At 33.9% G+C, this 15,691-nt stretch overlaps 1 protein-coding gene across 16 annotated transcripts in view; it reads left to right on the top strand.

Moving 5' to 3' along the window:
* Positions 1-15,691, top strand: part of KTN1 (kinectin 1) — a 102,185-nt gene that overhangs the window by 55,988 nt on the left and 30,506 nt on the right. For all 16 annotated transcript variants that reach the window (XM_087448469.1, XM_087448476.1, XM_087448472.1 and 13 more), the window contains 16 exons: positions 952-989; positions 1,977-2,067; positions 2,446-2,514; positions 3,026-3,063; positions 3,219-3,300; positions 4,107-4,175; positions 9,231-9,265; positions 9,685-9,775; positions 10,483-10,551; positions 11,182-11,219; positions 12,275-12,365; positions 12,516-12,584; positions 13,695-13,732; positions 14,365-14,455; positions 14,535-14,603; positions 15,073-15,110. In XM_087448469.1, coding sequence (XP_087304595.1) covers positions 952-989; positions 1,977-2,067; positions 2,446-2,514; positions 3,026-3,063; positions 3,219-3,300; positions 4,107-4,175; positions 9,231-9,265; positions 9,685-9,775; positions 10,483-10,551; positions 11,182-11,219; positions 12,275-12,365; positions 12,516-12,584; positions 13,695-13,732; positions 14,365-14,455; positions 14,535-14,603; positions 15,073-15,110 — 1,016 coding nt within the window. The remainder of the gene's footprint in view (positions 1-951; positions 990-1,976; positions 2,068-2,445; positions 2,515-3,025; positions 3,064-3,218; positions 3,301-4,106; positions 4,176-9,230; positions 9,266-9,684; positions 9,776-10,482; positions 10,552-11,181; positions 11,220-12,274; positions 12,366-12,515; positions 12,585-13,694; positions 13,733-14,364; positions 14,456-14,534; positions 14,604-15,072; positions 15,111-15,691) is intronic.

Genomic DNA, 15,691 nt, shown 5'->3' with positions numbered 1-15,691 from the left:
ATGGGGAAACCTTCAAAGTTTTGCAAGTGGGGTTGACCTGTTATTCCTTGGCAACATTGTTATGTAACATGATAGATAGATATAGATAGATATAAATAGATAACCTTTAGAATATCAATAATACAACATTAAGAAAAAAGAAGAAACTTCCAAGTACTTATTTCTATAATATACATACTGTGAATTTCAATTCTTCAACTTTAAAATTCTTACTTTTTGTAGAAGAAGTATTAGCCTAGAACTCACTTTTCTGTGTAAAAAGTAGTTTTAACATGAAAAACTTATTCTTAAGGTTCAGGCAAATTCAAACTTCCAAAACTTTGAGATTGCAAATGTTTTTTTCATAATTGCTTTCTTTGTAGAACTATAGTCTAAAATTAATTGAGAATGATTTAACATAGGAAAGGGTGTTTGTGTGTATGTGTATATATATGTAAATTGTCAACTCAAGTTGAATTGAGATCTTAAGTTATTAGCTGAGAAGTAGCTCTAGAAATTTATTGATAATTAAATACTTAGAGAATGCTATAAGTACCTTTTAAAAAGGAGGTGTTACCCAACGACTTAATTGTTAACTTAATTATGAAGTGTACATTTCATTATTGGAAGTTGTTACTAAGGAAAAGAAGCACTGGGATGAAAATGGCCTGTGTGGCTATTTTTCCTGTGTATTTGTTGCTTGTCAGTTACTTGGTTTCTAGGCCTGTCACCTTGTTTTATTTGAAATGTCTTATGATGTGTAATTCCCTAATGTTGGCTGTTGGTGATCAAACTTTGCTTTCAGAATAATAGTTACTATTTATTGAACACTCATCATGAACCAGATACTGCCTTAACAACTTCATATACATTAATTTCTTTTAATTTTTAAAGCTCTGTTGTAATGATTTTTGTACAACTTTTAAACTTTCTCTTAAATGCGTTTATGTTGACCCTGTTTTTCTTTCTTAGACCTCTGCTTCAGTTCTAGCAGAAGAATTACATAAAGTGTAAGCCTGCCTTTCTACACTTCTCTTATAATTGCTTAGTCACCACTAACTGATACTTGTTAGATTGAACACTTGGGATTAACTTTATATTCTAACTTGTTCAGAGAATATTCTCAACCAGATTTGGAGCAACTTTTGCTCTTTTTTCCCCCTTCAGTAAGTTGAGTTCCTAACCATTATACAGTCTGTGTTTTTATGTCTTCGTCACAGAAAGAGTTGGGGAAACTTTTTTCATTTGGATTTTGGTAATTATCTGGAAGAGATCATTGTGATTTGAAATTAGTGGAAGGGGCCGGCCCCGTGGCTTGGCGGTTAGGTGCTCACGCTCCGCTACTGGTGGCCTGGGTTCGGATCCCGGGCGCACACCGACGCACAGCTTCTCTGGCCATGCTGAGGCCGCGTCCCACATACAGCAACTAGAAGGCTGTGCAGCTATGACATACAACTATCTGCTGGGGCTTTGGGGGGAAAAAAAAAGGAGGAGGATTGGCATGGATGTTAGCTCAGGGTTGATCTTCCTCACAAAAATAAATAAATAAGTAAATAAGTAAATAAGTAAATAAAATGAAATTAGTGGAAGGAAGTTAGTTTTTGTGTCTAATAAGTAGTTGTACCTACTCTGTATGTAACTATATGGTGCTTTGCCCCAAACAAAGTTCTGTTTTTTTTGTGTGCTGTATAATTTGCATAGACATGGATCACTTGAATTCAGAAGACCTGAAATCTGATTTTGACATTGCCAGGCTTGTGAGCTTAAACAAATTACTTATTTGACCTCAAGTTTTAAAATAGGGGTATATATTTTAAGGAGTTGTAGTAATGCATATGACAGTTACTACTAAACTGAAAGGGGCTATAGAAATGGAAGATTCAGTTACATGAGAAACTACTTAGGTAAAGATGATCATATTCAAGGCTTTTAATCCTTTGGTTTGTGACTTGGCTTCTAAGTGTTCATTGAATGTACAAATGTATTTTTTGTTCAAGGATTGCAGAAAAAGATAAGCAGATAAAACAGACTGAAGATTCTTTAGCAAATGAACATGATCATTTAACAAGTAAAGAGGAGGAACTTAAGGTACAGTAATTTTTATAAATGGCTGCAGTATTTTACAGGCATTGAATTACCTTGATCTTGTAATCAGTGCAAGTGTCTATGAAGAATGGAAAATGCTCTAGAATTCGTTTGAAAAGCGTCTGTCTCTTTTCTAAATTACAAAATCGTCTTTAGCTCTCTAAGAGGAAAAGTTCAAAATGGTTGTGTCACATGACATAGTTCACAATAATTTGGGAAATATGCTAAATAATAGGAATTGATGGTTTCTCGTCCTGATTTAAGAAATTATAATTTGAGACATTGTCTTTGAGATCTTTTCTTAGGTAGAAGAGTTGCTTTACAAACTTCAAAGTCAATTATATTAAATGTTCCTAACACTGTTTTTCCTTCTTGTTCTAGGATATGCAGAATATGAATTTCTTATTAAAAGCTGAAGTGCAGAAATTACAGGCCTTGGCAAATGAACAGGTAGATCTTTATTACTTTTGAGCATTTATCTCAGGATTTCAGTTTGTCTATACTTATTTACATTGGTATTGCAAGCCCTAATTTTACTCATGTAGATAGTAAATATAATGGTTACTTGTGTTCGGCTGTGTGGTGTGTTGTTAAAAGCCTCTTCTATTTGACCATGACTCTCACAACCCACCTAGGTGGTATTATTTTCATGTTGAAATTAATGTTTGATCCACTGAATTGATCACTTTTGAGATGCCAGAGAAATGAGTTGTGCTGATTTGTTTTAGCCTTCTGCCATTTAATCAAAAAAAGATATATCTTTTATTAGGATAAAAGTTGATCAGTGAGAAGTACAAAACATTGGACAGCAAAAAGTATTACAGAAATGTATGCTATTGCTTTAACTTTGTTTACTTCATATATATGAGAATGTAACTTTTTAATATATGTAAAAATAAGTGAAAGAATAGTTTTGAGTGCTTCCTGAGAAATGATGATTCTCATCTCATTGCAAACACAGGCTGCTGCTGCACATGAACTGGAGAAGATGCAAAAAAGGTGATTAAAGTATTGCTGTACATAGAGCCATTCATACGTTTATGTTCAAGTATAATTGCAGAAAATATTGCTGCTTGTAACTGATAGTTGTGCACATGATTTATGTAAACTTTCTGAATATATGAAGTATTTTAATTGATGTTTTTTTCTCATAGTATTCATATTAAGGAAGATAAAATAAGATTGCTTGAAGAGCAGCTACAATGTGGAATTTCAAACAAAATGGAAGAATTTAAGGTGTGTGATTAAGTTTGTCAACTCCGCTATCTGAATAGCCTTGTATAGTTTTTAGTTGAAGTGAATCTAGAAATACTACTTTTTACATGCAATCTCTCTGAAACAATGTTTCTGTAGTTTGAGGGCTTATATAAACAATGAATTTTATCATAGACTTTTTTGCCTAGATTATCTTAACATACCTGTTCTTATAATAGACTTTTGAAATTTGTTTTGCCCTAACTTTCTCGCTACAGTTTTCATTTGGTAGTTTGTGATGGTTTTCTCTACCTCTGTTATTAATGCAGTGCTAGTTTCTGGTCATAGCCAGCCAGCTTGAGTATTATAAAGCATTTTGATTGCCATGGTTCACCTCCGTGTGCAGTAAGATTTGCATTTGTTTCTTTTTTGCATTTATTTAATAGGAACCCTGTAAGTACTCACTTATGAAAGCAGGGTTTCCCAGAATCCATTGGCACAAACTGCTCAACTCTTTGAAATACACATGAAACAGTTCCAAGCACAGTGTTCACACTGTTTGGGGATAAACCACATGAATGAATTAGGGGGCTCAGTAGAAACTATGGTTTTAGAGATCATTGTACATGTACTTTATACTACTACTGTATTCCTATACTCTGGAAATAAGTTCATTGAGACTAGAAGGTGGAGCCACATGAGATTTGCCTTCTTATGTCAATATATAATTCACTTGTCACTTCATGACTACTTAAAACAATAAGATGGGTTTGATTTTTTCAAAAACCTTTCAAATGACTGCTTTGTTACCTTTTCTTAAAACAGTAAATTGATATTCTTTCTTCCAGATTCTACATGACCAAAACAAAGCATTACAATTAGAAGTTCAGAAGCTACAGACTCTTATTTCTGAACAGGTAACGCTTTTTGTGAATTACAAGGTAGAAATATCCAATGTATAACAAGATTTGCTTCTTCTTAAATAGTAACCAACTCTTTGATTTTGAGCAATTTTGCTTTAGTGTAGATATGTCTTTTAATTGCATTTCTATTCATCCTGTGCTTATCAAGTATCTAAATTAAGGAAAATATAATTTTTCTTCCCTGAGAGGAAGCTAATGCTAACCTGTTTATAAGCACTCCCCCCCCCCCAAAAAAAAGTGTAATAGGATATATAAAAAAGATTTCTTTAAGGCATTTTGATATATTTGGCTCTCAGGATAAAAGTCCTTAGACTTTTGGAACCTTACTTTTTTTCTGTAAGCAGCATGGTTTCTTAAAAAGAGAATGGGTGTGAAACCTACTACCAGCGCTTGAAAGCAGAGTGATGTTGATCAAATTGCTCACCCTTTCTGAGACCTCATTCCAAGTCTTTCACACTGAGATTTTCTTTACATCATCAGCTCGTTAAGTTTACATGGGGAAGTTTATGTATAGTGCTTAGCTCCATGCTTTACGTGCAGCAGGTTTCTTAAACCTTAATTCCTTTCCCTTAGAATTTGTATTTTTTCCATTTCATCTCCACCCCCTACTGCCGTCATTCTTTTTTCTATGTTTATAGCAAGCCGTCAAAACTATAGCAGCCTGAATAAGCATGGCTCCTTAGATGAGAGCCCCAGGCGATGTCCATTCCGCAGCTAAATCCTAAGAGTTGCCTTCATACTCTTCTCTCCTGCACAACTCTTCGAATTCCAGTTTTTAAAAATATTCTAGAAACTCTTGATATTAGAGGACACATTAGAATGAATGGAAGCTTTGCATGTTTCTCTAAAACTCTTAAATTTTTGGAACGTAGTTTTATTAGAAGCTGAAATGTAAGTTACTGCAAGTGATACCACTTCCTTTAGCTAGATGCATGCTTTCTTTTTTATTTTAAAATTCACATTTTTGCAGGTATTGAATTGGTGTAAGTAGATATGCCAAATACTTTGGAAGTATTTTGTTAACATATGTTTACTTGTTGAGAAATAATCTACTTAACGATATTAAGTGCTTTGCATAATCTTTACTACTTTGTATATGCTTTAACCTAGCAAACTAAAGGTAATAGAGGAGAAAATGCTGAACGGGTGATATTTAGTGTGGGGACGTGACTTCATGTCACTATAATCCTAAAATGGTATTGAAGTCTTGTTCTTAAATCTTATTCTTATTTCTCTCTGTTGTGGTATATTTTATAAAAGGTATGACATTTCATCAATTGTAAGACTTTTCTCCCCCTCAGTTTGTCATCTCTAAAGTCTGGCTGTCTCTTACAGTCTCTGGTTAGGGTTTAGTGGGCAGCATTTTTAATTTTACCAATTGTGAGATACAACATTGATGACTTGAATTAGATAAAATATGATCAATATTTTTTGGTTGTATTAATCCTTACCCAGAAAAACAGAATGTAGTTTTTGTGAGTTGGTTATCAGAGATTCTGGAATACCTATTTTCAACATATAAAGTTTTAAACTTTCTAAAATTAACTTCATGGGAGGTAAAACAAATGCGTAGAAACTTGTGAAACTGTCCTAAAATTCCAGTATTAAAGGTGTAACTCTTACTTAGGTTTAAACAGAAAACCTGAGTCTTTAAAAATCTTTTAACTTTTGTTCTGTACTAAAAATGGTATTCTCCATCATTAGACGAGTAAAACCACTAGCCTTAAATTTTTATTTTCCTTAAAGATAACATGATGCCCTAAGAATTGCCATTCTAATATCTTATGTAAAATTCCCTATCACATGTGTGGAGATAATAGAAAAAAAAAAATCCTCTAATTCCTACCTTATTGAGTCAGCCTTCTAACTATAAGGTTTCTGTGTACTTTTAGTTATTTTGTTAAAATAATAAATTTTAGCATGAGCTGGATTTTTTTTATCAAGACTGGTTTTCTGAAGAACAGTCCACGGAACAAAATTTCATAGCCTCATTTTTTAAATTTATTTAAAAGAATTATTTAATAAGAGGAGAAACTCATTTGGTGCTAATTTAAGATTTACTCTTTGGTAGGTCTTAGAATTTTTTTTCTTGTTCTGAAAGCTCTTTTTTTTTTTTTTAATAGTAGAAATCATATGACTGTGATGTTATGTTTGTGCTTGTAGTTGTGACTTATCTTTCTCATCTTGGCAGACCAAAGAACCATCTCTCTGGCTTTTTCTCTGGTCATTGTTATTGCTATTGCTAGTGAAAGAAGAGAGAAAGATTAGTATAGTTTTAACTTCTTTCATTTCTGCCTTTCTTTAACCTCTTCCTGCCTGGCAGTCAGTATTCCAAATGGCAGTTGAGAGATGAACAGTTGAGTTATGTAAAGAAATCCAGTCCTTTTGCCCCCTGGATTTTTATCCTGGAGGAAAAGATTGAGCTTACTGAAGCAGAAACCAATCATGGTGCCAAGTTGTTGTTTCTTCAGGTGTAGGAAGCAGAAAGGCCACAGATACCAGGTAAGGTAGCTTTTAAAGGAGGGCAGGCTCCATTTGGAGGTAGCCCTGGGGATAGATGATGTAAATAAGTCAGGTACTAAGATCTCATTTATTCAGAATAAAATAATACTTCCTTAGGGGAAGAGTTCTGAGGTATCCTATTTTTTTTTTGAACATCTTGACTTTTTAGCAAAGAAGCAGTATGACTTCTTTTTCTTATTCTGGTAGATTTTTAAGATTCCATGATCAAGATTATTATGTAAAAGCTACAGAAGTAGGAAGTTTTTTCTCTTTGCCCTGCTGTCTGGTTGCCTTTTATTGTAGAAGAATTCATTATTGTATAAGATGTAGTTTTGAAAATTATCTTGGGAGAAAAAAATTGGATTGGATTAGACTAATAATGTATATAGTAAAGATGTTGGATAGATAGTAAGCTGGGTCAGTTTTGTGCAATTGAATATTCAGTGAGCAATGGACCAAGAGTACTTGTTAAACTGTAACCTTGTTGAAGGAAATAGAGTTCATTAAATATTTACTAATTTGAGTATATGCTAGGTACTATGCTACATGCTGAGGCTACAGAGATGAATGAGACTTGGTTCCTGCCCTCAAGGATATGGCTTAGTGTGAAGATAGATGTGTAGCACAGAGAAGTGTGATGAATAAAGTTCTTGAATTGTGTGTACAGATTTAGAGGAAGAGATAATTCTATCAGAAGGAGAGTGAAGGTGAAGAGGTGCCACTGAGAGGGCTTAGCTAAACCTGATTTTGAAAAATGGCCATGAATTTGCCCAACAGCTAAGGGGCAATCCAAGCTGAGGGGATACAGTGTTAGAAGTCATGGCAGTGTGTGGCAAAATTGACATATTCAGAGCATGTTGGCGTATTGCAGAAGTGCAAATTATGAAATGTAAGGAGTAGGGAAAGATTCACCAGAGCCTAATTGTGAAGGGCTTTTACGCTATATTAAGGACCATGAACTTGATCTAGCTTGTGGGGAAACCACTGAAGAGTACTGCAAGAATGAACACGCGTTCTGTCTAGAATTTTAGACAGATCACTCTGGTGACAAATGAGGTGTTTGAATTTGTCGGGGAGAAGTAGGTAGGTCTAAAGGAATACTACAACTAAATGACTAAGATGCAGATAACTTGGACTTAACAGTGTTATCGTTTTACTTTTATTGACATATAACATTATAGTAGTTTCAGATGTACAGCATAATGATGCGACATGTTATGTTGTAAAATGATCACCACAATAAGTCCATTGCATACATAGTTACAAATTTTGTGTTGAGTCTTTATCAAAAATAGAGATGGATAGGGCCGGCCCCGTGGTTTGGTGGTTAAGTGCGTGCGCTCCGCTGCTGGCGGCCCGGGTTCAGATCCCGGGCATGCACCGACGCACTGCTTCTCCGGCCATGCTGAGGCCGTGTCCCACATACAGCAACTAGAAGGAAGTGCAGCTATGACATACAACTATCTACTGGGGCTTTGGGGGAAAAAATAAATAAAAAAAATTAAAAAAAAAAAAAAATAGAGATGGATAAAAGCCATCTTGATGAAAGATTTATGAACATTGCATGATTTATTTTTCAGTTTATAAACCTAATTTAGTATACTTTTGACAGCTCTTATCTCCTTTCTGATGGTAGGAAAATTTTTTCCCAATGGGAAATTTTTCCTGTACTCCTCACAAAATCATTCTTATGGACTAGAGGCAGGGAGAAGAATTAGGATATTGTGATATTGGAGATGAGTGGAAGAGAATGTTCAAAGAAAAAGACCTCAAAGCTGTTTTTTCAGGCTGCTTAGCTGTCTGAAGGTTTGGGAATTCTGACGGGTAAACCCCGCTTTTGGACACACAGTAAATGATAACACTGGGGACTTTTGTGTATGTAGGGGGCGGTTGAAGGGAAGGATCAAAGACATGGGTCAGCTTACATGTCATATTTTAATGCCTTACAAGGAGAATGTGTTCATGTGTTGCTTCTGCAATTTACAATCAGTTTCAAAATATCCCATATATATTGGTCTGGGTGGTGGTTACATAATATCTTCATGTTAAAAATTCAGTAAGTTGTACACAGGGTTTATGCACTTGACTATATAAATGTTATACCTTAGTTTTAAAAGTTAAAAAAAAAATCGATTTATAAAAAGAAAGAACAAAGCATGTTTCCTGGTCTGTAAGGCTTTAGAGCCTTGGATTTTTTATATTTGAAGAATTGAATTAATGTAAAGGAAGTAAGGCAAATTCTCCTCTTTTCCTTAAGATTGTCTTTTATAGCAATTAAAAAATTATTCATAAGGTAATAATTCATTTTGCCAGCCCATCTTATACTTCATCTTTTTCTGTCTTTTGTGTAGCTGCTTCTCTTCTGTCTTGTGTTTTCTGAATTAAGGGATTCTTTAATTATTAGCAGTCTTCAGATATGGATCATCTTCCTAAATGTTGGATCTAATTAAAACTGAACAATTTTCATAGAATTCTATTTCTAAACTAGTTTCATCTCGTGCAAACTTGGTAAAATTAAACTTTATTTTTTGGTGATTTTTATTTTAGCCTAATAAAGATGTTGTGGAACAAATGGAAAAATGGTAAGAGTTTAAAATTTTCTTTTTATATTTTAATGACCCATTTCTACCAAATTTGAGATAATAGAATTATTGACTATATTAATCTAGATTCTGAAAATTCTCTTTGCACTTCATAGTGGAAGAGAGTGGTATACTATTGATTGATTTGGTTTGCGGTTACGGTAGGTTTGTGGGTATCGTGTGGCACTGATTTATTTGTTTAGGCTAGCATGTAAGCATGTGTTAATTTAGCGCATTTTACTTATTGGTAAAAAGGAAGGTACCCTTAGACCATGATCAAAAATCCTCAGAAACTTTTCTAGAATGAAAAGTTTATAAGGAATGATGGATGCAGGAGTTGATCCATGTAAAATATTTAGGAGTGATATCATGTACCTTGAAGTATAGTTCATACATATGTTTTACATTTACAATTTCAGCATTCAAGAAAAAGATGAGAAGTTGAAGACTGTGGAAGAATTACTTGAAACTGGACTTATTCAGGTGGCCACTAAGGAGGAGGAACTGAATGTAAAGCATTTTGTAGATTTATTTTCTTTGTGGTTATTCAGTGAACATGAAGGGGTTTCACTGTAATTTGTGTAAGATTTTTCCCATAGCTTTTAAACTTTAATGTTAGTTACCTACATTTTATGAAGTTATATAACTTTTTTCATTATAGTTAAGATTTTATTAGAAATACAAAAATACATAGTTGATTGTAGCCTTCACTGCCTTAATGAATTAGATACTGTTGTTATGGTTTGTAATACCTGCTTCCTCACTTCCACCCCTGCCCGGATTATAGCCAAATGGTAACTAGCAGACTTTGTAAATTCGTGAAATAGTATTGGAGGCCAGAGAAAGGAGAGACTGCAGTTCTCTTTTATGATGATCTTTAGCCTTAACTAACTTGATTAGGATAGGAGTTGGTGGAAGAAATAAGTTAAAAGATGTCTTTGAGCTTAGGGAGAGAAGTGACATGACCAGTGGTATACTATGTGGTTTTGATGTTGTGGAAACATAAATAGAGATACTTGTGGAAATAATTGAATTAAAAATCCATTTGGCTAGCTCTAAAAGTTATAAAATTATAGACGTGGGGAACAAGTGAGATTTCTGAATCTTCCAGAGTGGAAAGGAAGCAGCTAAAAGAAAAATGAGAAGCTAGTGTATTTTGAAGCTAGCTGTTTTTTCAGAAAATAAAAGTATGTTGTGCTTATATGTCTTTGGAAAAGGCAATAAGAACAGAAAATTCATCTCTGACGAAAGAAGTTCAAGACTTAAAGGCTAAGCAGAATGATCAGGTAATGTATTTAGTAGATCCTGCAATTGTTCTCTTCTAAACAATGGACAAACCTGTTACATTCAAACATAGCAAGTCTGTCGTTTGTCTGTTCCTCCCTTCTGCAACGTGAAATTTGTCAATTATAGTTTTAATCTGTGAATGATTATTGACTTGACTATCAGTAATAGAGGCTGCAATTGACTGAATGCTGACCATATGCCAGCTACTGGGTAGAGTACTGTAGATAGGATGTCGTTGCTTCTTACTACAGTGATGAAAGGTTTTGAGTATACAAATAGAAAGTAAGACTCTAAATAATAGTAAAAGGCTGCCTGAAATTAGGCAGTTTCCTAGTTGTATTTTTTCTTTATCTGGTTAGAATTATTAATTCAATAATTTTAACATCTATCTATTGATTTTTTTTTTTGGCTTACATTTACCATAAGTAGCTTTAAAGCTGCTTACTTTCAAAGTGCTTTTTTATTTTCATAATTATGACATTAAAAAAACTAGGAAGAATTAATTTCTGAGTTTACTTTTCCCATTTGGATTTTGGTGTAGTGGAAAATTTAAGGATAACATACGTTTCTATTTCTGACTGATTTATGTTTTGAGCAAATTACTAAGTAGGATATGTTCCTATTTCCAGGTTTCTTTTGCATCTCTGGTTGAAGAACTTAAGACAGTGTAAGTGATGACATTATTAAAATAGTGTTTCTCTTTTGGTCCATTTTCTTAGTGCTCTTAAATCTTGTTTTATTGTGTAATTGAGGCAGCTGATGTATGTTAGTTTAACCTTCACTCTAGGATTTTTCATTGATGGAATAAAGGAACTCTGCTGTGCTTTCCCAGTGCAATGTGATTGTTAAATAATCTATTTCTGTAATTGATTCCATTTATTTTTCTTATGGCATCAAATTGTTAATTTTCTGTTTCTGCAGTAGGAACTATTGAAGGACAGGTTAGGTTGGCTAGAGAGATCAGTTCCTTGCCTGTATCCTCTTCTTGAGGTGTCTGAAAGTTTGATGCCGTAATTGTGTATAAGTTCTGCCACAGCTGTCAGAGCCCTAGAAGCCAATATTGTTGGGAGGAACTCGATTCTCCCTAGTGTCCTTCAGGTTACAAATCTTATATTCCCCGTGTACTTTTACGGACCCACCTCAGGGTTGTCAGGGCAGAGGGAGAATCCCCCTCTGCCCTTTACCTTAAGGTTCTTTTTTTTTTTTTTTTTTTTTTGTGAGGAAGATCAGCCCTGAGCTAACATCCATGCCAATCCTCCTCCTTTTTTTCCCTTTTTCTCCCCAAGGCCCCAGTAGATAGTTGTATGTCATAGTTGCACATCCTTCTAGTTGCTGTATGTGGGACACCGCCTCAGCATGGCTGGAGAAGCGGTGCGTCGGTGCGCGCCCGGGATCCGAACCTGGGCCACCAGTAGCGGAGTGTGCGCACTTAACCGCTAAGCCACAGGGCCGGCCGCCTCCCTGTGTACTTTTGAAGCATGTCACCAGCTGCTTCTTGTGTGCATAGGCTTCAGCCATCTGGTAGTTACTGATTAATTCTCATTTAGGAAGAGCTTTAAGTTTTTTTCCCTTTCTGTCTGCAAGATATGATATATTGGCATTTTACCAAATGAGAAGAGTTGATTTGGTGAGCCTATTCATGATTTGGTGCTATTTTTATATCTTAGTTGGTGGGTCTTGATGATTTCTGTTCAAGTTTAATACTGCATTTCTTTATCTAAGGATCCATGAAAAAGATGGAAAGATCAAGTCTGTGGAAGAGCTTCTGGAAGCTGAACTTCTCAAAGTTGCAAATAAGGAGAAAACTATTCAGGTATTCGGAGAGAGAAAACTGTGTGTTTTGTTTTTTTGTTTACCAGCTTTAGTGAATATCATTTAATTTCATGTGTTTGTCTGTACATTGCATTTTATGTCAATTTCTGTGTTTCCATTGTCCAATCTTGTCTGTTTTGTCATTGTCAAGGATTTGAAACAGGAAATAGAGGCTCTAAAAGAAGAAATAGGAAATATCCAGCTTGAAAAGGCTCAACAGGTAAAAATCCCAGAGCCATAGCATGACAGATTTGTTAGTGTATGTGTATTTATGAGCTGTTTGGTTTTTTTCTTGTTACTCAGAAAAAAACTTTTAGTAGTGTGCTGTAAGTGTATTGGGTTATGTGCTTTTTATTTTTTTGCCTGATTTGAGAAAGTGTTCTTGATATTTTAATCAATGTATCTTTTAACTGTTAAAGATTCTTTTCTAGAAAGTTTCCTGTATTAATGTTTTATTTTAGTTTGCCGACTTAAAAAAAACAAAACACTTTGGTAGATCTTTTGTTAACCTTTTTTTTTTTTTTAAACTGCATGGACCAAAATGTTTTGTTATAGAGTATATATTGCTCAACCTTTTCCTGTAGAACAAAGTGAGAATTTCATTGGGGGATTTCAGAGGTAGATGTGGTTACTGGAAATAGATGGGTTTTGGTGAATTTAATCTGATAAGGTGTAATTGAAAAAACGGTGAGATTGCATGGAGGACGTGACTCATTCGTCCAGCAGATTCGTTCAGCAGTATACATAGAGTTCCTCGTACTTGTCACAGTGTTGCGTTAGTGGTTGGAGATAATGTGTGGAAGGAGACAGGGTGTGATGAGAAGATCAGACTCTTCTAATATAGACTGAGAGTTCAGGAGTCTCCTCTTAAGGAACTGACATCTGAGCCACAAACTGAAGGGACTATGAGAAGACAGTGGGGGATAAAAGGTACTATTGAACTGTGTATGATAAGAAAAGGCAATTAAAGAAGGACAATGTAGAATAGTTGGCCTTGAAGACTGGAAAGGAAAAGAGCTCTGATGTGGTAGGGAGGTATGTGGACAGTTAATATTTGAATTTTCACAATTTTAAAAGGATCACGTTATTTAGACTTACTATTCATAACTATATTCCTTGCCACTCCCCTCCTCTTATCTTTTTAATTTCTTACTGTCATTAGAGTCAAGAGAAGGTGAAATCAAAACACATCTCATTTTGGCATGAATAATTCAACTAGGATCTTTGTAATTTGAAGTGTACACATTTGAAAGTTTATCATAAAGCTTAATAAGGTAAATTGAAAGGATTATGAATTGCTTTTTTTCCTGCTTTTTTCTTTGTATTTCAGTTATCTGTCACTTCTCAAGTTCAAGAGCTTCAGAACTTGTAAGTACCGTTTCTCTCATTTACTTTTAATATCTCTTTTCCACAAGTTAAGTACAATATAATGAAAATCATAGTTTCTTTTTATGTGGTTTCAAGTAATATTTTAGAGAAAATCAAATTATGTCACAAAAAGGCCAAGGGTTTTTAAGGTTTTCATTAGGATTTAACTATAGGTTTTTTTATGGGAAGGGGGATAGAATGGAAGTTTTATTTTTCATGATTTATAATCTGAATATGAACTTAAACTGAGCTGTTGCTCTTTGACCATTTTAATGGCCACTGTGAAACTGACTATGTATTTCATACCCAAACCAGTTGTGATAAGCTGTCTGAATTTGCTGGTATTGCCTTAAACAGGGTGATATGGCATGAGAGGAGAGTTCCTTTAATTTATTCAATATCTGGATCTTCAGTGATAGATGGAACTGTTTTCTTTACTCATCCTATACTTCTTAATTTTTATATCTCCAAAATCTTGTATGCCTTTATACTTAAAATATTTATATTTTAGTTTGTTTTAATCAGTTTGGGTTGTGAGTACCACCTAAAATACACTTTTCCAGCTTTCAGTATTTGTGCTTTGAATGGTCATGTAACATTGTCATTGATAGTTCTTATTAACTTATTGTCAGATTAAAAGGAAAGGAGGAACAGATGAATGCCATGAAGACTGTTTTAGAAGAGAAGGAGAAAGACTTAACCAGTAGAGGGAAATGGTTACAGGTGAGAAGTTAAAAACAAAAGTAAACACCTGTTTTATACTTGAATATCAGTTTAATTCACACCTATATATTTTTTTCAGGATCTTCAAGAAGAAAATGAATCTTTAAAAGCTCATGTTCAGGAGGTAGCACAATATAACTTGAAAGAGGTATAGTATAAACAGTACCAGTATATTACATAAAAAAGGGGAAATCTTTATTTGACCAGAAAGTAAAGAAGTTAATATGTTCTTTGAGTTTCTTTTCTATAAAAATTATTATTGTACCATATTGTGGTGTTGTTGTTGATAGAATAAGTTAACTTTTATCCCTGTCAGGTCTATTACTGTCTGATTTGTCAGCCTAAGCTGAAAAGCATTTCCTATCTTTACTTTTTCAGATGGACTCTTAAGCTCATCCTGTGTCTGTGTTTAATTGGTATATTGATCTGTAATCCTCTAAGAAATGGATATTAAAAATTAAGTTAAAGAAAATTCTGTCTTTCTTTTATAAATGGCCCAATCTTAAATTTACCATATATAATTATGTTTTTATTTTATTGGTGAATAATTCTCTGTATATACGTTGTAGTTCCTGATCATTTGGTGTTAAAATTAAAACTGTGAATCTGTGTTTTAGGCATGTTCTGCATCACGATTTGAAGAACTGGAGACTGTGTAAGTTTTTAGCTAGCATTTTAAAGAGGAACTTATTATTTTCCAGAATGTGCTTGAATATTATGATGAGTTTCTTCTAAATAATTAACTTTCTTGTTAAGTAGGAATTATACAGAGACAAATAAGCTAAGTCTCTGTTTAGTGTAATAAAACAGAGGCCCTTTAAGTGCTTTCAGTTACTTGGAGACTTTATGCTTTCTAAACTCTTCCAACCCATTTTCTGAAATATTCTTTCTGCTAATATAAACTGGTTTTATTTATTTATTTTTTAAAGTATGCAATTATTGTAAAGAGACGTTAAATTTATTTCAAAATTAAATCCTTTTAGTATTTGAAAGAAAAACATCTCTGAATTAACCAGAAGATAATCTTAGCTGTAATCTTGATGATGAATATTGAATCTTGCTGTAAAAGCAATTTGCTTATTGGGGAAAATAGTGAATGTTGTCATATCAGTTATGCTATGCTGAATAGTAAAAATACTGAATCTGATAATCTGATCCTACCCATAGGAGATATCAGTCTTTGTAGATGTTCATTCTAGAGCAATTTTTTATCCTATAAAGTCTTTTCTCTTAAGC

Source organism: Ceratotherium simum, chromosome 24, assembly GCF_057802395.1.
Source record: "Ceratotherium simum simum isolate JZ-2026a chromosome 24, ASM5780239v1, whole genome shotgun sequence".
Classification (NCBI taxonomy): Eukaryota; Metazoa; Chordata; class Mammalia; order Perissodactyla; family Rhinocerotidae; genus Ceratotherium; species Ceratotherium simum.
Note: the sequence above shows the minus strand (reverse complement) of the source record. Positions and strands in the feature narration are given on the sequence as shown.